This window comes from Convolutriloba macropyga, chromosome 2 (assembly GCF_964194025.1).
Source record: "Convolutriloba macropyga chromosome 2, txConMacr16.3, whole genome shotgun sequence".
Classification (NCBI taxonomy): Eukaryota; Metazoa; Xenacoelomorpha; order Acoela; family Convolutidae; genus Convolutriloba; species Convolutriloba macropyga.
The window spans coordinates 77,490,553-77,517,343 of record NC_134469.1 but is presented as its reverse complement, the minus strand read 5'-3'; the positions used below and the strand labels follow the sequence as shown (position 1 = coordinate 77,517,343).

The window sequence follows — 26,791 nt, the reverse complement described above, 5'->3', positions numbered from 1 at the left end:
TTCGTTGTCTATGTCGACTTGTTACCTAGTCTCGTTAAGAAAACATACCATCTGCTGTATAGTTAGGCAAAATTAAATTTGTGTAGTTAAGGTTTTATCTGGCTGCGTTTTGACGTTGTTACTAGGTGATTTCAAATTTAATTAGTGAGTTTTTGCCGTGAAACTTTTTTTAGCTACTTTTGTTGTTTCTTTTTTTCTCGTAGTCTTTTTAATGGCAGATCTCGTTGGTGCTGTGACGAGGCATGGCATTATGTATTTCAATTAGTAGTTAGGTTGTGTAACGATTATTTTAAACTCAAACATCTGTTCTTTTTTTCTCATTTGGTTGACGATTAAGTCAAAAATGTAGATGAGCTCGGGTCGGAACATCATGTGCGAACGCACATTAACGAGCCTCCTTGTTTTCATCAGTATTCAGTTTCAGCCAAAGGGACGTCTGCAGGTCCTAATCAAGAATCTATATTTATGCACTTCAAAGTGTATGACTGATCATCACTGAGTTAAAACAGCGATGGAAGAGTTTACATTCGTGCCATTTGTTTACAAACTACCTTGGAAAGGAGGGGATACATTAGTTTTTCAAGGCATCTTGCACTGACATACTATCGAAAAGCTGAAAGAGATGTTCTTTTGTTTTTATTGTTTCACAAGTTTGCAAACTAGCCCTTTTGGCTGACTGTTTCGTTATCTTTAACTAATATTGCTAGCATTTTGATTTGATTTATGTATTTCTTCGGTTAGACAGTATTTGGAAAAGCAATAATTTGTTCTGATTATGACTAATATTTATGAAATTAGTCTTAACTTGTGAGGTTCCTGCAAAACTGGTAGCAATTTTTGAACCATCTTGCACAAATCTTGCAAAATATGAACCTGATGAAGAAGAATATCAAACTTGTTTTCTTTGAAAAGAGTAAATTATCAGAATTAATAATTCAAAAAACATTTTAATATTTCCATATCGAAAAAAAGAAAGCTCGCTTGTTCTGTGCGTGGCAGAGAATGTTCCTACATTCTATTTGAAAGAGTAATGTATATCAATATATCGAAAAAGATATTTCTGAAACAATTGTAATATCACCAAACAACGTTTTTATCAAGTCATTGTGAAAAAAGGTCTAAGTTATTCAGCTGAAATTTTAAACAGAAACAACAAGGATAATTATTTGAGATTTTGCTGGAACCAAATAACCTGAATAAACTTAATTTACGAAATACCTAGGTGCACATTATTTACGATGTAAATTATTAAAAGTTTTTTCCTCAAAAGTGTTCTTACTAAACACGGAAACTTTTAATTTCATTTCGTTTGCTTTTTTGACGTTTTTGATTGACCTTTATCAGTCTTTTTCAGCTGTTCTTTGAAAAATTAATGATTTTTAAAAAGTTTCAAATCAAAACGATAAATTCTGATTCCAAGTTAACTCTTTTCATATTCTCTGTTTTTCTGAGAGAGAACGCGTTAGTCAAAAACATTGGTATTTGCGGCTGTAAAATATACAATAAAGAAAATGTTCTCGTGTTTTATCTAGATAATCGAAAAGGAACTCAAAAATCATTAAACAAACAGCACCTCCGTTTCAACAGTATTAAATGGAACCCTTATCGTTTCAGGTTTTCCATATTCATCACACCGCTTCAGAAAATAAAATACTAGATACCGAAATAACTTTTTTAATGATTGGTCCACATAATTGTTTCCATTATGTGGCTTACATTATCAGCGGGACAAAATTGTCCCAATTCTGCGCAAACATTTTCTTGCAACGTCCCTTTAACCCTGTATGGGTAAACACGAAAGAACTTTTGAGCATTTAGAAGTCAGTCTTTCGTGAATTATAAACTTCACTTCTTCTTATTTTCTAAAGTTTAGTTGTAAAAGTGTTTTCTGAAGAAACCACGTTAGGTTTTTTAAAAAAACTCCCATTAAATTCATCCGGAGACTGAACCTTTCAAATCTGAAATAGTTTGAATGATTTTATTTTAAAATTAAAAAACTGTTAACAATACGAACAGAAAATGAGCAAAATAGAGAGGAGAAATGTAAGAACAAAATTCAAAAAATAAAATGTCCTCTTTTGGAGATACGGTCGATTCTAAGCAGGTAATCTCCATGAATGTAAATCAATCTGAATGAAAACAAACTTCACGATATTTTCATTACAAACTGTTATCAGTAATGATAATCGGGCAAAACACGAAAAAGGATTACGAAAAGGAGAACTGGAAAAAATATATCGAAAAGTTTTTCAAAGTAGTTATCTTCAAAACTCAAAAGTGATTCACATAGTTAAAACTCAGCACTAATTGAATTACATTCTTATTTTTTAAGGTGGTTAACAAATGTGATATTGAAAAGGGTATGAAAAAAAGCAGCAGCCAAACCATGCAAATCAACAAAGACTAGAGAAAAAGTGCTTTCTCTGTTATTACAGATATTGCCGTTCGACCGCTTAAACTTAATTTTTTTCAGTTACCTGAGCTGTCTCAAGGTGATTAACCATTCTCCTACTTCTTGTGCCCCCTAAACTTTCACCACAGATTTTCCTCAGAAACTCCAAGTATTATGAAATGTTCTTTAAAAAAGACTGCACCCCAAAAAAACTAAATTAAACCAAAACGGAAATCAACAGTGGCTGGTTGATTTCGTGGAAAAGCTTTCAGAAACTCAATTTTTTTGTTTTTTATTAATAACATAAATATGAGAAAAAATTTCATTAGTGGTGTTACAGGTGATTAAAATTTAAATTATCTAATGTCTGATCCATATTCGAATCTCAGTGTAGACCAAAAGGTACAAATTGAATAAAGAGTCATTGTCTGAGTTATTCTGTCAATTGTGCATGCAGAAAAAATTCTTGCTATTACTGAAACTTAAAATTTCTCTTAGTTTTTCAGTATCGAAAGAAATGAAAAATATTTATCTTTTGTATTTTCTTAAAATTTTTTAAACATTAGCTATTAACAGACATATCTCGAAAAAATCCCCCCCTTCTTATCAAGACTTAAGCAAATAGTTAAAAAAACTGAACACTGGGTGAAAAATTAGGTTAACACAGGTGGGTGACGGGTTGAAATTTTGTAAAAATATCTAAAAATTAGATGAAAATTTGTCGCACTTTTGGTTTTCGAAAATCGTTATTTTATGTTTTTCTGTTTTATATGGAGACGTTCACAAAACCATACCTTCAAAAATCCGCTGGTTGTCAAAGATGAATGCCTTTTGACCAAAGCCTCAGCTAATTTTGATAGAAACATTAGTAAAAACTATACGGATTTAGGACTCAATAAAAGCTGACTGTGTAGTTTGAGCTGCAAAACGTCTAAAAAGTATCCGACTTCTTTTTCGAATCTCAGCACAGTTCACAAAGTGCGTAATGCAGATTGAGACTGTGTTGGTCATCAAACAATCATACACATATCAAAAAGTGGATGTTTTAACTAAAATTTCAAACTTCTCTTAGATCTTCAGTTTCGAAATGAAAAATCTTTTTTCATCTTTCAAAAACCTTTTTAAAAATTAACCATTAATGGACGGGTCTCAAAACTCCAAGTATTATGAAATGTTCTTTAAAAAAGACTGCAGCCCAAAAAAACTAAATTAAACTGATTTTCTCCCGTTCTTCCGACACTCATATAACGATTTAAAACGAACTGAAAATTGCATAAAAAGTTAGGTTAATGCAGGTGAGGGAGGGGTCAAATATTCATAAAATTGTCTAAAAGTTAGATGAAAGTTTGTCGCAATTTTTTTCTGAAATTTTTTGTGTTTTTGTACTATATGGAGAGATTCACAAAAAGGTAAGATACTTGCTTTTTAACGATACCTTCAAAAGATTCGCTAGTTCTCTGAACTGAATGACTTTTCACCAAAATGTTTGCTAAATTTGATCAAAAGTTAGGCCAAATTGCCTGAAATTGTGTACCGAAAGCGATGAAAAATTTGTCTTTTTAGTGAAATTCTAGACGCAGAGGGATTCAAATTAATACCAGGTATGCTAACCTGGGATGCCTTCAAAAAAAGTCAAAATTGTCTGAACAAAGTGGGGCTGGCATAAAGTTCTCCCATTTTTTTTCAAAAAAAATGTGAGAACAAAAAACTTCTGGAGTAATTAACATTTCGTTCTATTAACTGCGCAACCTTGTTCGTTTTTTGTACACCATGTGAAGAAGCAATTCCAGATCCTGAATTTAATTTTACCATATGATAAAAAAAGTATATTCTACACCCAGCCACCCCCCCCCCCCCCCCTAGCTTATTGACCATATATAATTTTTACGCCCCCAGGCTCCCGCGCTATTTTTTCACTTAACAACGTGCTACATAATGACACATAATTTGTAAGTGGGCGCAATAATGACGCCAATAGGTAGGAGGTGCAGAATAGATCCGATAAAAGTTATGGAAAAAGCTAATGAAGTTAGGGATGATAGAGTCTACGGGTAATACATATAAATGATGCTTTAAAGGGACGAAAAGAGAATCTGTTCTTCTGATGATACTTTGGCCAATTCAAACCTGTGTTTATGGCTGGAGTGGCAGGAACAGGTGTTGTGGGTGAAGGAGGGGGTATGGAGGTGGTGCTCTTCTTGAAGTAGGACTCCATAAAATGACCAAAGTCATTCTTCAGCAACTCTGTCAGTCATCAAATCAACCAAGTTAGTATCCGTTAGTTATCATCAATCACAATCGAATCCGAAGTTAAATAGCTGTGTGATTATTCTTTGGTTTCAGAAAAAAAAAACAATTTTAGTGCTTTGAAGTCATCAATAAGAGATACAATATAACAGAAAATTTGTTCATGAATTAAAGATTATTTTGTAGATCATTTTAAGATTATTTTGAATCCATGGAAATTGTAACCACATACTATGAATACAAATTCGGATCAAACGGAATCGGCTATTTATTATTGGTATTATAATGTACATAGACCATTATAAAACTTAAAATCTAACAGTGGATGGGTTTACTAATTACGTGAAAAATTTTTGTTGACTTGATGCATGATTAACAACCAGTGTTTATACGAGTTAAGGGGGTACCTCTTCAGTTCCACAAAACTTTTCAATTTACTGTTATTGTTCCTGTTGCATTTAAAAGCATTGAAATAAATCAGCGCCTGCCAAGAGGTCACCAAGTCTTGGTTGTACTCTGCACAGAGTGACCCAAGACTTGGACCTTCTCTTGGCAGAGAGACCCAAGACTTGGGATTTCTCTGGGCAGAGACCCCCAAGTCTTGATTTTTCTCTGTCAATAGAAAGCTCAGAGATAGACTCTGGAGAGTTCTCTTTGCAGCCTTGTATTTGACATGATCAGACTCTGAATCAGGCCTGGGACCTTGCCTGATTTTTTTCTGAATCAGGCCTGATGGTCTCTGGGGGTTCGGTACGGGCGTGTTAAAGTAATTGCGTCACTAAAGTTTTGTATTTTTTGATCACCCTACTTACAGCAGGGGGGTATGAGCTAACAGCTCGTAGCGATATTATTTTAATACCTATGTGTTATGATAATTTGTGTTATGATAACTTCGAGGGCGATATCAACCATATGGTAATTTTTTTAATCAACACCTGTTGCAATCATGTTTGTTTTTTGTTAGACTACAAGTTTATCAAACTGCTTCCATCATTAGACCACGAAATTATCACCACTCTTTTATCGCCACTGTTTACTTAGTAACAGTGGCGATAAGAGAGTGTGATAAACTCGTAGTCTAATCTTGAAATGTTTTTCCAGTGTCGATCGGGCATTAAAATTTATTACACTGGCAGTTTATTTAACTGCTATTATCGCAACAGGTGTTGATTAAAGTCAATTCAATTCAAAAACGCATCCTAATATATGTAAAAAGGCCCTTACAGTGTGGAATATGGCGCCGAAGTAGCGTTTATACTAACTGGTAATTATGCAATATCTTTATCGCCAATTTCCTCAAAATAGAGCAATATTAAATAATGTCAAGGGCGCTGGCTCGCAAGGTGGAACTAGGTGTGTCTTACGTTCCTCTGCCACTTTTGCCTCTTTTTCTGCCACCAACTCAGCCAGTTTCCTCTCCTTCTCAGCCTGTCTGTAGAATGCATCTTCATCAGCCTGTAGACAAAGAGACTCCACCATTGACACGAAACCCTCACACCCCAAGTCATTCCCATCCACACACAACTCACTGCATTAATAATAATAAATTGTTTACTGGTGTCTTTACGGAATAAATAGAGCACTTACACACTTGATCAATACATATAGAAAAAGAGCACCAGAAAGATTGCCATTAGACCATAGGGTCCGTTTTCAGGCGTCTCATAGTCGGAAGAGAAATTTCATGATATTTATTCCAAAAGTTATTCAGTGGAGATCAAAATTAAAGTTATAGCGAGAAAAAACTCACTGCAAACAGTAGAATCACTTTGTTATGGGGGGGGGGGGTGTTCCAAGCAGGCGTTATAACAGAAAATGCGCCACTGCTGGATTCGAACAAGCATCTCTTACTTGCAAGCCCAGTGTGCTAACCATCAGACCAACTGGTCTTGAGCTCTCGAACCTGGGGCATATTTTATAACCCGTTCTCGTGTTATTTCTTATTCCTCAAGCAGAGCTTCTTGAACAAGGAGAGCTTGTCAAGCTTATATTATGCACAATATGCATTAGGTTCTTCTCGACCTTTTAACACACTTAAACTTCAAGAAATTAACAAATCTGATAGTTTTTGGCAACAGGATTAAGCAGTTGGAGAAATTGCGTGTTCTATATTTGAAGGCTAGACGCAAAGTCGATCAAATTGTGAAATTGAATCTGCACACTAAAAAAGTTCAGGTAAATTTAACTGAACTGTGTTCAGGTAATCGGATGTTCAGGTGAAATTCAAGTAAAAAGACGCCTGAAACACACCTAAACTGTAGTTCAGGTAAATTTTTACCTGAACAAGTTCAGGTGTAGTTACCTAAAAAGTGAAAAATTTTCACCGCATTCAGCAACGAAACAAAAAAATTCTGCAAATAAAGGTAAGAAAATTTCTAGGTGAGACAACACCTAGAATGTTTCCCAAAGTTACGGTTAAGTTTAATATAAAACTTCCCACTCTTAAGCCCTACTCTTTTGGTCCTGTATAAGGTGAATACTCTGTGCATACTGAGCTGAGATTCACTTTAAAAACACAACATACTGAAATACATATTCTCAATAGTCGGTTGATAAATTGACTTGAGAAAACTTTTCGACAGTTAACAATTGTTTTATTACACTTGTTTTGTCTTGTCAGCCAGTTTGTCTACCTCAATAAAGCTCAAGGCCGCTGAATTTTTGTCTGAACCAATACCTGAACTCATAAAAATTTCCGGTAATTCTACCTGAGAAAAACATCTGAACTTACCTGAACAGTTCTGGTAGATTTCCCTCGCCTGAACTATACCTGAACACCTGAAAAATACCTAAAATTTACGTGAAAAACTCAGGTATCACTGCCTGATGCCTGAACTGTCCTGACATTTACCTGAAAAAAATACCTGAAATGTTCAGGTAATTTGTACAGTTCAGGTAACTTTACCTGAACCTTCAGAAAAAAATTTCCTGAAAATTCAGTTAAATTTCAGGTAAAGTTACCTGAACTGTACAAATTATCTGAATAGCACAGATATTTTTTTTCAGGTAAATTTCAGGTAAGTTCAGGTAAAAGTTCCGGCAGTCATACCTGATTTTCAGGTAAATTTCAGGTATTTTTCAGGTGTGTTCAGTTATGGTTCAAGTGAGACAAATCCACCTGAACTTTTCATGTAAGTTCAGATGTTTTTTTTCAGTTAAATTTACTTGGATTTTTTAAGAGTGTATCCCCCCCCCAGTGATTTTATGCCTCCACTTGAAAATTCTGTGTTGTAATACATCGCGTTATTATGTAAAAATAGCACGTGATGCGTGCTTGGGGGTGTAAAAAGTTATGTGCTCACTAAGCTTGTTTGGGGGGCACAAACGGAAAAGGTCTGGAACTCAATCTGGGTAAAATCAGACACGAGCAGCCTATTTTACCATACAATAACTTGCTCACATGATATTGGTGGTGCTTATAGTGGTTCCCAGGAGTTGTCCACTCTTTGAAGTGATTCCACAGTAGTTAAGACTCAGTCTTTTCATGACCTTGTTGCCCTTTAGACCTCTGCAAATTGCCATGGCACCTTCGTCCTCTATTCTGAACACAAATATACCATTTACTCACAGTATCAGCATCAATTGATGCCTCACCTAAAAGGTATAAAACACATAAAAAAGAAAGCAGAACTTGTTTGAGCCAGCGTTGCAATTTTAGAGTCTTTCCCATTATAGCCCCCCCCATGAAATTATAGCCCCCCATTATGGTATAATTACCATGATTGGGGGGAGGATACTATAGGTTATCTGACCACTAAGCTGGGGGGGTATAATTTTACAGCCAGCGTTGAGGTTGCAGATATGAAAAACGTCAGACTTGACTAAAAACTAATTGAAAAATGAAATCTTGGAGTTTTGTTGGTCTAATATTTGTAACATTTGGTTATCACGAATATAATTTGGAGCGAATGCTGCAAATATTTTCCTTTCTAGAGTGTGGGTTCATTTTTAAATTTTTCTTCAATTTGGTTTTTTTTCTGTTCATGTTGTCATGTGCCTCTTCGAACTCTTTCCCGCTGGTTTGTTGTTTTTCTGCTCATTACATCATTTCTTTGTTTCTCCTTACAGTTAGCACAGCTGTGATTTTTGATTACCTCACCTTGGCTGAACTCAGAAACTAAATTTGCGTTTGGAGGAAACCAATGCGGCACTATACTGGTATTAAATTAAAGCAGCTTCGCCGTGGTGTAAAAAGTAAAACTTATCTGTGATTATGTGCACTGGAACCAATTTGAGACAATAAATGGGATATTAAGCAATTAGTTAATACAGTTATTGTAAACTTAACAAAATTGACCCTGTTGTCTGGGACTGTTTTGTCTGTTTTCTTGGGACTATTTTGTCTGGGACTGTTTTGTCTGGGAATATTTTGCAATCTTGGACTATTTTGTTTGGGACTGTTTTGTCCGGACACGGTTTGATTTATTTCTGTCAATAAAAAGCAGACCAATAGACTTTATTCAATATGTTCACGACGATTGATCCTGTTTGTTATCAGAAATTTTTGTAGCGCTTTCGGGAATCCAGTTTGCAATCGACTGCTGGCGATATCTCTTGTTGACTGAATTTTGTCAAAGACCAGTGGTTCACTTCATCTGTCTAAGACTCATTTTTCTGCACCAATGAAAAACTTTTTCATGATTCACAGAACAAAAGTTCTGACCCGGAATTTTTTGAAGTTATCTTATTTAAAAGGGAAAAATTAAAGGCTTTACTTTTCTAAAATAGTTCAGTAAAATATTTTCGAAGGTCTTGTTCACAGTGATTGGAGATAAATTTGAAAGTTTTAGTTGCATTTTTTATTTGCGAAGAATTAAAAATTATTCCAAACCTTCATTTTTTTGAGTTATGAAGTCAACACTCCCTTAAATAAATAATCTATTATTGTTCCGAACCCCTTTTTAGTGGGGAGGGAGGAACTATATACTCAACTGGGTTTTTTTGTTGTTCAGACAATTTTGGCCGATCGATACATTCATCGTAGAGAATTCTAATGAGTGGTACTATTGAAAAGCATGGAGATCCTAGAATATTGAACTAAAAAGTTTTTTTTTTCAATTTGAGTTTTTTACAGGGAGTTATTGAGGTTTAAAGTTCTGTGAACATCCGACTGATCTTGTTCACATTTCGCTACTATAATTTAAAATAAGTTAAAATTTTTAACGGTAGAGTTTTTTTGTTACCGTTAGAGACAGAAAGGCGTTGCTGAATTGTTTGATTTAATATTTGGTTGGCTAAAATTTTTGATAAAATTTTCAAAATTTGAACTTTTTTCATCAAAAATGGCACAAAATATACATTTTGGTCCACTTTGTTCAAGTTTGTCAGACTTAGTGACCTAGAAACCTTAACACAGACCTCCTAATCTCAAGAAAAGCGCTAGTTGAAATTAGGTGCCCTATGAAAGTCTTCCGGAATCAAAATTCTGCCGTTTTTTGCAGATTTAACTCAATAATTATACGAAACGCATCGTTGTTTTTTTAATATTTGCAGAATTAGGAATTCCGCTCAAAAAATGGTCTAATTCGCAAACACTTGGAACACTTGGGCGGTTTGTTGAGCACGCGGCAAAATTAGGTATAGTTTTGATGTTATTATGGATACTTAGATTCTGATACTTTTTAGTTTTCATTTTGGTGCTGCCTTTTTTCGAAATATTTAGTTTTTTTCTGACATTAAATACTGACATAGTTTTTTTTCACGGCTACTTTAATGACAGCTCCCAACTAGGTAAACATGAGGCCGAATGTACATAATGCTTGTTTTAAGAGAGCCAAAGGGTTTTTATGGCTTTGAGGAAGAGTTTTATTAAAATTTAAATGAAATCTAGCGTTCTGCCTTCAATTGTTATTCTTGTTGCAGTCTAAATTTTTCAAGTCTAACCTTTCAAAGATCCAAATGGCTTCTTCAAGAGGTGTAAGTGAAAAGTTACCATGCTATTGGTTGTTACCTAATGTCTCTTATGTTATTGAATGTATTCGTTTTAGGGAAATTTCAAGTACTTTTGAACTGTCATTTTTTTATATTATTTGATTCAACTTTTTGCCTGTTCTCAGCAAATACAAGTCAAACTTTTTTCCTTATAGAGTAAAAACTACTTTGTGGCGGATGTTTTAACAGAAGGATTCTTGCTTTTGGTACTACGAGTTTTCAAACCAAATTTTAATATTTTTGTGCTTAATTTCCCATTTTTGCTGCTGTTTTTGTTTTTTTGATGAACTGTCACATTACTTAACAATCCTGCTGAAAAAAAATTAACAAAAATTGGACCTCAACATGATTATTCTTTTCGTAACAAATAGTTTTAAGGGCTGCGACACGTTGTCTTGCAGAATTTGGTAGAGTTTTTTTGCCCTCCATTTGTTAATTTTCATTGTCTTATGACAAATGTTGTTTAATTAAACGCCTCAATTGTCAACTAATCATTAGAAGATGAACTTAATAACTGATACTGGTAAATAGCTAAGGGTTTTTTTTGGCTTTCAAATTAAATTTCAAAAAATAGAGTTCTAGTAATCTTCAACTTACCCATTTTGCATTTTGTTCTAGTTTGCGTTTTTTTTCGTATTTTACAATGTTGTGTCGTTTTTGTAACTTACCCTTATTAGTTAGAGCTCTTGTTGATGTTTTGTTGAACCAAATAACAAATTTTCTGTGGTTTAAACATTTTGACTGATGTTCAGGGCTTAGACAATTTGTTTCAGAATTTTTTTAAATTTAGACAGTCTTCAATTTTTGTGTTTCTTTTTGCCGTCACTTTGTGTTTCTCGTTTCATAAAAAGACTTTAAATTGATCAAAGGAGACGCCAATGAAGATTTAATTTCCCGCGGCTAATATTTCACGAATTAAATGGCTTCAACACTGTGGTTTCGTAAAGTTGTTTGTGAATTTTTTTTAGTTCAGCTTGTATTTAATGTTGTTTTATAGTGTTATGATTTAGTCTCAATAATAACAAGCTTAATTAGTTTTCCAAGTAATTGCAAGACAAACTGTCTACTCTTTTAGTCGAAGGCTTTTTTGGCTATGATTTTCGAACATACTTGTTTTTTAAAAAACAACAATTGATTTCTGAGATTTGCCAATCTTATTTCTGTTAACTAGTAGCTTAAGATCTCTATAGACAAGTCAAATCAATTATCTATTAGCATACAGTTCAATCTTAATAGCAGTTTTTTTCCTCAAACAGTCTCTGTTCTTGGTACAACCAGTTTTCAAAAAAAATATTTGTGATTTTTGCATATTCGCCTTCTTTGTAGGTTTTTGTTTCTTTTTTCGCAGTATCACATTATGGGCGTCATTTGATTCACAAAGTTTGTCAATAATTGCAATCGAAGATTGTAAATGCTTTTGGCAAACAACTTAATGTTTAATTGGCTAGGACATCGTTTTCGTGCGAATTTTTTGTGCATTTTTTCCTTTTTGCCTGTGTTTGTCGTTCTTTTGGTAGACGTCTGACTTATCCTGGATAATGAAAGGTCTCAATCGCTCTCTATGGATTTTAAAAAAATCTCTCAATGCTTTCATTTGATGCATAATGTTTTCAATCAGTTCCAGATTGTTCTTTCATAAAAGGCAATGTTTTATTAAACTGTTCCCTTTTTCTCATTTCTTGTCGACTTGTTACCAAGTCACATTGAAGAAAAGTCCCATATTTTGTTCTAATAAAGAATAGGTTATTCTTCCGCCTATAAGTTTTTTCTGACGCCATTTTGATTTGGTTATTAATGATTTTCATAAACTGGACAATGAGTTTTGGTCGCAATTAATTTCTGTAACTATTTGATTTTAATCACCGCGTTTTCTGGCAGTCATATTATGGTAGTCACAGGTCTCATAAGTCCTTTATGGCAGATTATTCTGTTCATTTAGTAGTTTGTTGAACGATATGTTGATATGTTATTTTTTTATCTCTTCCTCATTTTTATCTCTTCCTCATTCACAATATAATGCGCGAACGCACACTACCGAGCCGCCTTGTTAAAAATTGTTGACCACCTAGGAACCTTACCCCTTTTAAATTTAGTCAAATTAATACGAAGAAAGATGCTATTCCAATCATTTTTGGCGGCACTATTGCGTCATGTCAAATTTTTTAAACAATTGAATTTTCTAATGAGTAGTTAATGTTAATTGTGGACTAGTAACTAAAGTAATCGATATTAGCAATTAATCGAATTGAGCAATTTACTGCGGCGGTATAGCTTCTTTTCACTCCAATTGATTTAACACCCATCTATGTTATCAACAAATGGATGAACCCCTCAGTCAACTAACACCGCGATTCATTCAACCCAAACCAAATCGGTTTAACACAAAACACTTTTCATCTATTTTTTTTGGCCTCCAAATGGACAACTAGCTAAAATGTAAAGACCTTAAAACAAACAATTGAAAAATTCAGGTGTGTGTGTGCGGCACTAAAAAAAACTTGTGTGGCGTAAGATTGATGCAACGCGTCTTTTGCATTACCCGTTTTAATCGAAAAAAAAAACATTTGACAAATATGGCTTTTTGTATGTTAACGATGATAAGAACTGTAAAAATGGAAGGCTTTTCTAAGTCTACAAGAAGGACAAACAACTTGTAAATTCAGAACGAAATAATCCAAGCAAAATATACAACCTAATTTCAGTTCAATCATATATGAGGGAATTTAAAAAAATAACCTATTTTTCTAATGAGGGGTATCATCATAGGGTTTGTAGGGCCCTTCCAGACTAAAAGTAAATATCTTATCCTAAAATATCTAAAACTGGTCATGTTGGCTCAAGTGTCAATCTACGATCACTTTGTGTAGCTGAGTTTCTCTGAATAAATTAATTTGCACGTTTGCCAACACTACGACAAATAAAATTTCGTGGCTTTTCGATATTGGATCTAATTTCAGACTGATTTCAGACTGAAAGAATCTCGTGATCAAATTTTATGGTACTGTGGATCCAATGCTAGTACGCTAGAGTGATTCCATAGGGTTATCTCGTAAGAATGTTGCAAGAGTCCTACAACATAACCGTCTACTCGCAAGGTCTTAAAAGATCACCCTCATAGACAAGAATCTAACAAGTTTTTGCAAAACGCAAAATAGATTTCGGAGTTGGACCAGTGTAGCAAAGTTTTTAGCTTCGAAGAATTCCCGCCAATTGCCGGTAATTTATCAATTCAGCATAGGCTTCAACTTGGTTACCCAAATACAATTTTGCCTCAAATGTGACGAAAGGACGCTTTCATGATTCATAACAAAAGGGCACTTTCATAATTAAACGCATTTCTTTTCCAAATTAGTTCAGTTTAAAATTTTCAAAACTCCTATCCAAAGCGATTGGAGATCAATTTTAAAATTTAATAATTTTTTTGAGTTATGGAGTCAATACTCCCTAAAATAAAATATCCAAGTTTACAAATTGTTGTCGACTTAGGAACCTTGCACTTTTAAATTTTGTCAAATTATTACGAAGAAAGATGCCATTGAAATCATTTTGTGTGGCACCTTTGAGTCTTGTCAAACTCATTTAACAATTTTAATTTCTAATGAGTAGTTAATTATGTCCTAGTAAATAAAGTAGCCGATATTAGCCATTAACCGATTTTAGCAATTTACTGAGGCGGTTTAACTACTTTCCACTCCGATTTATATAGCCCCTATACATTATCAACAAATGGATGAACCCCTCAGTCAACTAACACCGCGATTCATTCAACCCAAACCAAATCGGTTTAACACAAAACACTTTTCATCTATTTTTTTTGGCCTCCAAATTGACAACTAGCTAAAATGTAAAGACCTCAAAACAAACAATTGAAAAATTCAGGTGTGTGTGTGCGGCACTAAAAAAAACTTGTGTGACGTAAGATTGATGCAACGCGTCTTTTGCCTTACCCGTTTTAATCGAAAAAAAAAACATTTGACAAATATGGCTTTTTGTATGTTAACGATGATAAGAACTGTAAAAATGGAAGGCTTTTCTTAGTCTACAAGAAGGACAAACAACTTGTAATTTCAGAACGAAATAATCCAAGCAAAATATACAACCTAATTTCAGTTCAATCATATATGAGGGAATTTAAAAAAATAACCTATTTTTCTAATGAGGGGTATCATCATAGGGGTTGTAGGGCCCTTCCAGACTAAAAGTAAATATCTTATCCTAAAATATCTAAAACTGGTCATGTTGGCTCAAGTGTCAATCTACGATCACTTTGTGTAGCTGAGTTTCTCTGAATAAATTAATTTGCACGTTTGCCAACACTACGACAAATAAAATTTCGTGGCTTTTCGATATTGGATCTAATTTCAGACTGATTTTAGACTGAAAGAATCTCGTGATCAAATTTTATGGTACTGTGGATCCAATGCTAGTACGCTAGAGTGATTCCATAGGGTTATCTCGTAAGAATGTTGCAAGAGTCCTACAACATAACCGTCTACTCGCAAGGTCTTAAAAGATCACCCTCATAGACAAGAATCTAACAAGTTTTTGCAAAACGCAAAATAGATTTCGGAGTTGGACCAGTGTAGCAAAGTTTTTAGCTTTGAAGAATTCCCGCCAATTGCCGGTAATTTATCAATTCAGCATAGGCTTCAACTTGGTTACCCAGATACAATTTTGCCTCAAATGTGACGAAAGGACGCTTTCATGATTCATAACAAAAGGGCACTTTCATAATTAAACGCATTTCTTTTCCAAATTAGTTCAGTTTAAAATTTTCAAAACTCCTATCCAAAGCGATTGGAGATCAATTTTAAAATTTAATAATTTTTTTGAGTTATGGAGTCAATACTCCCTAAAATAAAATATCCAAGTTTACAAATTGTTGTCGACTTAGGAACCTTGCACTTTTAAATTTTGTCAAATTATTACGAAGAAAGATGCCATTGAAATCATTTTGTGTGGCACCTTTGAGTCTTGTCAAACTCATTTAACAATTTTAATTTCTAATGAGTAGTTAATTATGTCCTAGTAAATAAAGTAGCCGATATTAGCCATTAACCGATTTTAGCAATTTACTGAGGCGGTTTAACTACTTTCCACTCCGATTTATATAACCCCTATACATTATCAACAAATGGATGAACCCCTCAGTCAACTAACACCGCGATTCATTCAACCCAAACCAAATCGGTTTAACACAAAACACTTTTCATCTATTTTTTTTGGCCTCCAAATTGACAACTAGCTAAAATGTAAAGACCTCAAAACAAACAATTGAAAAATTCAGGTGTGTGTGTGCGGCACTAAAAAAAACTTGTGTGGCGTAAGATTGATGCAACGCGTCTTTTGCCTTACCCGTTTTAATCGAAAAAAAAACATTTGACAAATATGGCTTTTTGTATGTTAACGATGATAAGAACTGTAAAAATGGAAGGCTTTTCTTAGTCTACAAGAAGGACAAACAACTTGTAATTTCAGAACGAAATAATCCAAGCAAAATATACAACCTAATTTCAGTTCAATCATATATGAGGGAATTTAAAAAAATAACCTATTTTTCTAATGAGGGGTATCATCATAGGGGTTGTAGGGCCCTTCCAGACTAAAAGTAAATATCTTATCCTAAAATATCTAAAACTGGTCATGTTGGCTCAAGTGTCAATCTACGATCACTTTGTGTAGCTGAGTTTCTCTGAATAAATTAATTTGCACGTTTGCCAACACTACGACAAATAAAATTTCGTGGCTTTTCGATATTGGATCTAATTTCAGACTGATTTTAGACTGAAAGAATCTCGTGATCAAATTTTATGGTACTGTGGATCCAATGCTAGTACGCTAGAGTGATTCCATAGGGTTATCTCGTAAGAATGTTGCAAGAGTCCTACAACATAACCGTCTACTCGCAAGGTCTTAAAAGATCACCCTCATAGACAAGAATCTAACAAGTTTTTGCAAAACGCAAAATAGATTTCGGAGTTGGACCAGTGTAGCAAAGTTTTTAGCTTCGAAGAATTCCCGCCAATTGCCGGTAATTTATCAATTCAGCATAGGCTTCAACTTGCTTACCCAAATACAATTTTGCCTCAAATGTGACGAAAGGACGCTTTCATGATTCATAACAAAAGGGCACTTTCATAATTAAACGCATTTCTTTTCCAAATTAGTTCAGTTTAAAATTTTCAAAACTCCTATCCAAAGCGATTGGAGATCAATTTTAAAATTTAATAATTTTTTTGAGTTATGGAGTCAATACTCCCTAAAATAAAATATCCAAGGTTACAAATTGTTGTCGACTTAGGAACCTTGCACTTTTAAATTTTGTCAAATTATTACGAAGAAAGATGCCATTGAAATCTTTTTGTGTGGCACCTTTGAGTCTTGTCAAACTCATTTAACAATTTTAATTTCTAATGAGTAGTTAATTATGTCCTAGTAAATAAAGTAGCCGATATTAGCCATTAACCGATTTTAGCAATTTACTGAGGCGGTTTAACTACTTTCCACTCCGATTTATATAACCCCCTATACATTATCAACAAATGGATGAACCCCTCAGGCAACTAACACCGCGATTCATTCAACTCAAACCAAATTGGTTTAACACAAAACACTTTTCATCCATTTCGCATCCAAATGAACAACTAGCTAAAATATTAACACCTAAAAACAAACAATTGAAAATTTTAGATGTGTGTGTGTGGCACTAAAGAAACTTGTGTGGTGTAAAATTGATACGACGCGTCTTTTGCATTACCTTTTTCAATCGAAAAAACAGTTGACAAATCTGGCCACTGGTATGTTAACAATAATACGAACTGTTAAATTGGAAGGCCGTTCTAAGTCTACAAGAAGGACAAACAACTTTTACTTTCAAAACGAAACAATCCAAGCTAAACATACAACCTAATTTCAGTCCAGTCATATATGAGGGATTATTAAAAAAAACCTATTTTTCTAATAAGGGGTCTTATCATAGGGTTGTAGGGCCCTTGCAGACTAAAAGTAAATATCTTATCGTAAAATATCTAAAACTGGTCATGTTGGCTCACGTGTCGATCTACGATCACTTTGTGTACTTGAATTTCTCAGAATAATTTAATTTACACGTTTGCCAACACTACCACAAATAAAATTTCATGGCCTTTTAACTAATGTTATTGGGTCTAAGTTCAGACTAGACCGATTTGAGACTAAAAAGAATCTCTTGTTCAAATTTTTTGCTACTGTTGATCCAAAGCTACTGGGATGGAACGGTTCCAGAGGGTTACCTCGTAAGAATCTTGCAAGAGTCTTATAAGAAAATCGTCTTCTTGCAAGGTCTTGCAAAATCACGGTCTTAAGCAAGATCTTGCATGATAACAGTCTTCTTGCAAGGTCTTACAAGATCACTGTCATAGGCAAGAATCTAACAAAATGTTGCAAAACGTAAAATAACCTGCGGAGTTGGACTAGTGTGGTGTTAGAATATCGATCAAACTATAGTCTTAAACTTAGTGAGAATTAGAAAGAAAGTCTAACTTACCAGATTAGAAAGACAAAAGCAATTGATTTTAATCAGAGAATTTATATAAAAGAATCTTCAAGAAATGGTGCTTAGAATCAATATTCGGTTCAAATTGGTGAATCTAGATAACTATTATTAGAGTGAAATTATTTGATGTAAAATCTTCCCAGCATGTATTGAATGATTATGATAACACCGGAATTGTGAACGAATTCTTAGAAAAGTGTAAATGCATACCATCTATGGTACCCTCTGCGACTGATTTCTGGGAAATTTGCAGACGCAAACCATATTGGGTAACCCTTGCGAACCCCACTATAAATCATGGTGCTAAGATTAGATTTGTATCTTGACTTTCTCGCACTGATAATGGGTATATATACAGCTGATTTTTGAGCTTTTTTTCATCCCCAAAATCAAATAACCATCTTGATCTAATAATCAGATATCTCCTGTAGATCTCTAAAGTCTACTGTAAAATATCATTCTTGTTATTTTCTCATTTTGAGAAGTTAATTTTTCTTCTTAGTTAAAAACGCTTTTATTTCGCATGCGAAAACCCATAATCCAACAGGTTATGGGCCCAGCAATTTTCTAAGTCTTAAAACTAATTTCTAAAACAAAACTAATTTGTTTGACAATCATAATCCTTTTCTGCTTAGTACCTTTTCTTTTCACAACTGTTTTGCCTGCTCAAACTACGATGGATCAATAGACAGTGAAGCCGCTGACACGCACAGAAAAGGCACAAGACTTTCCAATCTGGAGCACAAGATTTGTGACAATGATGCAGACGAAGGGACTCTACAAATCACTACTTGGAACAGAGGAGCAAATCAACGAGCCTGCATCACTAGCTAATGGGGCAAGCAATGATGAAAAGAAGAACCACAAGGTGCTGAAGGATGCATATGAGAAGGAAGTTGCAGACATCAAGGAGAAACGGAACAATGTGTGGTGCCATCTGGCACCGACTCTAGATGCAACAACCCTCATGCCAATGAGACATGACTGTGTGGGAGATGACGGCATCGAGGATGGAGCAAAGGCTTGTAGGCTTTTGCAAGAGAGATTTCAGAGTGTGGAGACGCCGACAGTGGTGACTTTGGTGGCACAGCTTGCTCGACTGCAGCTCGAGGATGCTGAGGATTTGGATAGCTTCTTCATCTGAGGACAGGAGTTGCTCACAAGGCTACAAGAAACAGGGGAAGCAGTCTCAGATACCCTCTTCAACGCCTTGGTCCTCAATGGTCTGCCAATGAGGTATGAAAGTTTTGTTATACAGGAAAGTTTTAACCCGGCAACGAACTTCACAAAGTTGAGGAAGAGGCTGCAGAATTTCCATAAGAGCACAGCACAGGGGCACTAGGGACAAAGTGGTTCAGTGGCACTGGCTGTGAAGCGTGACTTCAAAAAGGGACCCAAGAAAGGAAACTGCTCTGTGTGTGGGATCCCTGGACACTTTGCAAAGGACTGCAGGAGGAAGGAGACAGCACAATGCAGCAAGTGTGGTGAGAAAGGTCACCTAGACAAGGCATGCAAGAGACAAAGAGATGGAGGCAAACAGGTGTCAGTGGCAATGGGTCCAACATTGGCTTCACCAGACGAGGAATACTGGGCAGCTCTTACCCAGTGGAAGACAGCAGGCACCAAGTTGACAGTGCTTGTACGGATCACATAGTGACGAACATCGATGCGTTCCTGGACTTTTTGCTCATTCAATCAGTGGTCAAAAATCCCAACGAAGAGGCTTCCAGAGTGAGAGTGGTGGGCAGAGGCTGTGTGAGGATCAGCATACCCTCAAACAAAGGGGAATTCCAATGCGAAATAAAGATGTTTTGTGTGTGCCGGACTATTCTTCAAACCTCCTATCAGTCTCAGGATGCACAGAGTGGGGACATAGCTTCACTTGCGAGTATCGAGTAAGGCAATAGCTGCATGAAACTCCAGAAGGGAACTCGAGTAAAACTAACGCAAGAAAATAACTTGTTTTACTTACCCTGCATCGTTCTAGAATTCAAGATGAGTTCCAACAGCGTGAAACTTGACAGTACAAGGAAGTGGCACAGACAATTGGGTCATTCGAATCAAGCGGATGTGTTGAGGAATAAACCAGAGACAGTGGGGGAACTCGATGATGTATGCAATGTGTACGTATTGGCCATGATCACAAAGACTCCAGTACCAAGAGTAGCAGAGACCCAAGCAGAAGAGAAGCTGGAGAGGGTGTTCACAGAGGTGAAGGGACCTTTCAGAGTAGAGTCACTGTCAGGGTTTCGGTTCCGCATTGTGTTTGCAGACCAGTACACGAAGTTTGTGTTTGTGGACTTGCTTAAGGCAAAAAGTGAAGCACTGGCCAGCCTGAAGAAGTTTGTTCTCAGTGTGGCGACGCCCAAGAAGCTGAGACAAGACAATGCGAAGGAGTTTCTCTCAGAGCAGTTCAACACATACTGCTTAGATGCAGGAATTCTACAGGAGAAGACCATACCAGAGACGCCACAAAAAAATGGGTTAGCTGAGAGGTGCAACAGGACACTGCTGGAGATGGCAAGATGTTTGCTCATTGACTCAGGACTTCCCAAGATGATGTGGGGAGCAGCAATTCTTCACGCAACAAGGATCAAGAACTTGGTTGTGAGACGAGGAGAAGAAAAATGCCCAGCAAAGCTGATGCGAGGTATAAAACCTAAGCTTTCAATTAGTAAACTATCTATTTTTGGTTGCACAGTCTTTATGAGGAGATGTCAGCAAACTTGCGGGACAGAGATGTCAGCAAACTTGAACCCAAGGCACTGGAAGGAAAGTTTGAGGGTTACACTGAAGGAGATAACAGATACTTGTTGTACGTACCCAACACACGCAAGGTTGTGACAGTTCGAGATTTGATCAATAAGGAGTCCGAAGTGGGCTCAATCCCTAACAATACAGAGATTCCCGACCTACTAGATGAGGGGTCACAGCAACTGGGAATCTGGCACCCAGATGATTGTCATCAAGACGATGGCAACAAAGAGGAGCACGGCACATCTACTGCAATAAAGGAAGAGTGGCATGACGCAGAGAGCGTGAACTTTCAAGAAACGATGTTGAGGAAGCAGCACTGGATGAAGAATCTACTGCAACAAGAGGGAGTCTCAGAGACTCTGAGTCACTAGAAGACGAAGAAACGGAGGACTTCTCACAGACAGTTGGCTTCTTTGAAGAGGCACTGGAGCAACCGGACAGGGCAGAGCCCAGACGAGGGACTCGAGCAAGGAATGCTCCGCAGCTTCAAAGAATGAATGAACTGGCAAACTTCCTACTGAGACAAGGGTTCACCAGAAGCACGAACGATCACTGCTTGTTCGCAAGATCAGAGGCAGAGGATCATATCTTCATCTTGGTCTGGGTTGACGACATCATAGTAGCGTCAAAAAGTATGACAGTGATGTCAAGAAGGCACTAGAGGCAACATTTCACATGGAAGACAGAGGGAGACTACACTGGTTTCTGGATCAATGCAGAGCCTCAAGAATTCCAGCTGATTTGAATTTGAAACTTCAGACTGCACAGAACGGAGACGAAGAAGTGGACCAGAGGATCTACAGAAGCTTGGTTGGATCACTTCTTTATCTGGCCAAACAGACGAGGCCAGACATCATGTTCACAGTCAACATTCTGTACAGGCACATGAACGCACCTACCAATCAACACTGGCTATGCGGAAAACGACTTCTGCGATATCTTCAAAGTTCAAAAGGTTTAAAACTCACTTACACAAAAGATGCTAGTTATGATTTAGTGAGGGAAAGTGATGCAGACTGGTCTGGAGATGTGAACGACAGAAAATCAACAACAGGCTATTACTTCAAGCTCAACGGATGTGGCGCAGCACTCAGCTGGGGTGTCTAGAAGCAGGCCACAGTTGCTCTTTCTTCATCAGAAGCAGAATATCAGGGCATGGCAGCAGCAGTTCATGAAGCACTGTACCTGGAACAACTTCTAGAGGATTTCGGCATCCAACAGAAACGTCCAATAGAAATTGGAGAAGACAACCAAAGTTGTATCAGACTTTGCCAAAACCCATTCATGCACAAGAAGAGCAAGCACATCGAGCCAAAGTTTCACTTCATTCGGGACAAGACGGATGATGGGACTATTTCAATTCATTACGTTCCTACAGACAAAATGGCAGCGGATATCTTCACAAAGTCCTTACCCGTTCCGAAAATGGAAACATTCAGAGCAGTTTTGATGGGAACAGACTCTACGCAATCAGCTCAAATCTGAGTGGGGGTGTTAGAATACCGATCAAACTATAGTCTTAAACTTAGTGAGAATTAGAAAGAAAGTTTAACTTACCAGATTAGAAAGACAAAAGCAAATTGATTTTAATCAGAGAAATTATATGAATGAATCGTCAAGAAATGGTGATTAGAATCAATATTCGGTTAAAATTGGTGAATCTAGATAACTAATATTAGAGTGAGATTATTTGATGTAAAATCTTCCCAGCATGTATTGAATGATTATGATACCACCGGAAATGTGAACGAATTCTTAGAAAAGTGTAAATGTATACCATCTAAGGTACCCCCTGCGACTGATTTCTGGGAAATTTGCAGAAGCAAACCATATTGGGTAACCCTTGCGACCCCCACTGTAAATCATGGTGCTAAGATTAGATTTGTATCTTGACTTTCTTGCACTGATAATGAGTATATATACAGCTGATTTTTGAGCCTTTTTTCATCCACAAAATCAAATCACCATCTTGATCTAATAATTAGATCTCTCCTGTAAATCACTAAATTCTACTGTAAAATATCATTCTTGTTATTCTCTCATTTTGAGAAATTAATTTTTCTACTTAGTTAAAAACGCTTTTATTCTGCATGCGAAAACCTATAGCCCAACATGTGGCAAAGTTTTTAGCTTTGAAGAATTGCCGGCTGCTTTTAATTTATCATTTCAACTTGGACTTCAATTTGGGTACCCGGATACAATTTTGCGTCAAATGTGACAAAAGGGCTCTTGACTAACTCATTGTCATCCAGTGTAAGCCATGTTAGTTGAGTTGTAGGCAGACACTCTGAGAACCTGACAGCACTCTTTGGTGAGAGTGAACAATTCCACAGCTCTATCTGTCTCAGGTAGCGGTACTTCTTCTGTCTCTCCAGCATCAGACACTGAAGCAACATCACCCGCATACTCGAGTCAAGGTGTCAACGCTAAATATTGCTGAAAAGTGTAAGAATTAGGGTAAATGCGGTGAATGGTTGCAAGAACTACGATTTTTAACGCAGAAATTTTGTAAGATTAGCGGTTTTTATTGGTGAACTTTTTTGCTAAAGCCCGCAAATAATGCAAAAATTTACAAAAATGCAATATTTTTCTGCAAAACTTCGACCCGGGTAATAACTGAAGCAATAGCGTGGATTGAATATAGAGTGTAATAGGGCTGAAAGATCTGATTAAACAGGTTGGCATAGAAAAAAATTTGACATTAAAAGTTGGAATTCAGTTCGATTGAGAAAGGTTAAAATCAAAAAGTTAATCTGAAAAATGAAGCTTAGAATTTCAGGTTTTCGCTTCTTTGATATTGAAGTAGAAATAATTATAATTAATGCCGAAAAATTAACACAAAAGTGATGTAGAAACGGAAAGATAGCTCCCTCCTATTTAGCGGTTATGGGCAGAATTGGAGTGGAAAAAACGTGAAAAAGAAGTGGACTTGAAATTGAATTCCGTTGTGTTCACACCTGAATCAAATTTTTAACAGAAGAAAAATTGTGCCCCCCCCTTATTTAATTTTAACTAAATCTAATGGCAGTTAGGTTTAATTCGGTTTTTTAAACAATGCATTTAGAAGTTGGGCGTGGGTTCATATATAGTTTGAAAGCATTTCTAAGAACTTTTCAAGAAATTAATAACCTGATCTTGCCTGCTTACGAGAGATCAGTTTTGTTTCATCATTAGTTTTGTTTCAATTGTGACCAAACTAATGATTAGTATTGACCATGTAATCTTATTATATAAAACCAAGTCTGACTCACAGACTGGCTTTATTAAGTAATTTGAATAGACTCTTTTCATCAAGTAACCTTGATCTGTGACTTAGCGCGAATTATATTATTGTACACGTACAAGAATGAACCCTGAGGACAAAGAGATAGATTTAATTCTGCGTACTAGCTTGGTAAATTCCAAGTAATCTAAGTTCAGATCCCAGCAGATGAGGTCTTTGAAGTAGACGTAGGAGGAGTCGTTGAGAGCCTTGAGGAATATCTGCAGGTTGACTTGTTCTGGAACCACGAAGCTTTCCGTCATTTGCTTCTTCGGAATCTTCACAGTCACCGGATGCAAAATCATCTGCAATACACATAAAGCAACACTTCAACTAGATTATATTGAGCGCCAGAGTTTTCTAACATTTTGTAACAAATTAACTGAAAAAAAACCACTCACTTATTTGACAGAAATTTTGAGTGCTCACAATAATCATTAACTGTCCCACAGAGACACCACCCACCCGGCCCTTCTATCATTCAGTACCGACCACTATGAGTTTGCATAAAGTATATTACGCCGCAAAACGTACAATTGGCCTTTTCGGCGGATTTGATCCGACCGTCAAAAGTCGCTGGACAATAGCTCAAAAACACAAATCGCGCACAAACAACACACTTTCTCAAATTTGAACTAAATTAGCTTTACTATCTTTGCATTTACTTTTTCACACTCGCTTATAACACTAATCTTAAGACATATGGGCCGTGGAAAACTCCAACAAAATCAAGCAAAATTGCTGGTTTTTGTATATGTTTTGCGGCGTCATAAAACAATCCAAACCCGGGTTAAAAGTTGCTCGTGATCAATTGCGTGTTGCATTGCCCTCTTCAAGTCAGTGCAGACTCTTCTGTTTTCATCTTTGTTCAGTCTGTCGTATGTCTTCATCAATCTTCTTACTGCATCCTCTGGTGGCTCCCTGATCTCTATCTGGACCCCTCCCCCGGCTGCCCCCTTCTTTTTGCCACCCTTCTTCCCTTTCTTCCCACCCTTCTTTCCACCCTTTTTGGGCATTGGGAAATTTTGTTAATTGAATCTGGAAGATAAGCTTTAACTTCAGTCGGTTGTGGAGCTTTCGGGGGTAAAGTGGGATCGGGAATTTGGGAAAAGGAAAATTTTGGACAAGTTTTTGTTAATCTTTAATAACTATTAATTCGTTTAAAAGTGATAAACTACGTCACGATAATATTGAAAACCTTAAAAGAAAGAACAATTTAAATGTTTAGTAACGACCCTTATAAACATTTATTTGGAAGGTTTAGAAAATGGCGATATTTTGTCTGACTATGACTTAGATTAAAAAATAAGGAAAACAGAGTTAAATTCAGTTTTCAGAAATTCTTTAGGATGCGAATTTTATTGACTGTTCAAAATTTCTCATAATGATAAGAAGATAAACGTGTAAAGCTTTCAAATCAACGTTAAGATTTTTGTTCATCAAATTGTAGCGTTTTAAAATTTGGTAATCACAATGTTTATCTTATGCGTTTCAAAGGTATAGTACGATTGTGCTTATTTGTTCACTTATTCGCTGTTCACGTGCGCAAGCTAACCTGTTATTACGTTTTTTCATTCACCCGAGATTATATGAATACATAAGCACTTGTTTTATAACCAGTTAGCGAAAGCTAAGCTAACCAGTTCGATATTACCAGCTACAACTAAAATTTAATGCGTTTTTGCGTATAAGACATCTTTTTTTGTAAAATAGACCTTTGATTAGGAAAATATCCCGGCAGACCAAAATCACGTTTGATCCAGACTTAATAATAAATACATAATCATTCATTTTATAACCAGTTAGGAAACCTAAGCTAACCAGTTCCAGGCATTAGCAGCTACAATTACAATTAAATTTTTCGTTTTATAACAATATTAGACGTCTTTCTAAAACGAAGCTCTCAAACCTTTGATTAGGCAGGTATCCAGGTAGGTATCCAGGCAGACCTAAATCACTTATTGTCCAGACTTTGGCTCGTTCAAAATTCTGGTGCGCCCATGTGCTCCCTGGACTTGAGACTCAGAGCATTTCAGCGCTTAACCAGCACATTTCAAGAGCAAAAAATTTTATTCAGTTCTGAAACATTGCATCTCCATAAAATTTTAAGTTCCTTTATGTGCAGGATATTTTCATTATGATTATATTGAAGCCATAGAATTCGCCAAGGCTAAACTTATCGTGTGGTGACGACAACTATGCCCACGTATTACTCTGCCGATTATAAGAGTGCCGAAAATTTATTCAATGTTTATCTTGATAAATTTCTTAACCAATCACGCCATTTTACGGAGATGACGACGCAAAAAATTATCGGCCAATCTTAATCGGGAACCAATTTCGGCATTCTTATAAAATTTATTGTTTATTAGTAAAAGAATACTGCAGAAAGACAAACATTAAGTAAACAATAGTAACTGCGGGCAATGGCCATGCCTCAGCGGCCGGTGGGACTTGATATGAATCTATCACAACCGAACATCTGATCAAAGTACCCTGAAAGTTTTTTAATTTACTTAAGATGCTCTTGCTTGAATTCACAGAAAAACTGTTTTCATGTTTTCGACACTCTTAAACGTCAGCATAGTATTACGTCAGCATAGTTGTACGTAATCTTATCTCTTATAGTCTGAAAGTTACTGCAAAATTAAGTCTGAGCAGAATAATT

The 26,791-nt window shown here is 36.0% G+C and overlaps 1 protein-coding gene across 2 annotated transcripts in view; it reads right to left on the bottom strand.

Moving 5' to 3' along the window:
- Window positions 1-25,642, bottom strand: part of LOC142335483 (uncharacterized) — a 36,170-nt gene extending 10,528 nt beyond the window's left edge. The window contains exons 1-6 of one of the 2 annotated variants that reach the window (XM_075384008.1): window positions 24,909-25,642; window positions 24,249-24,428; window positions 23,100-23,245; window positions 8,040-8,180; window positions 6,004-6,167; window positions 4,520-4,636 (exon numbers count right to left, since the gene is read on the bottom strand). In XM_075384008.1, coding sequence (XP_075240123.1) covers window positions 4,520-4,636; window positions 6,004-6,167; window positions 8,040-8,180; window positions 23,100-23,245; window positions 24,249-24,428; window positions 24,909-25,139 — 979 coding nt within the window. In that variant the 5' untranslated portion in view covers window positions 25,140-25,642. The remainder of the gene's footprint in view (window positions 1-4,519; window positions 4,637-6,003; window positions 6,168-8,039; window positions 8,181-23,099; window positions 23,246-24,248; window positions 24,429-24,908) is intronic. The other variant, XM_075384009.1, reaches the window with a different exon arrangement.
- Between the last annotated feature and the right edge of the window lie 1,149 nt (window positions 25,643-26,791).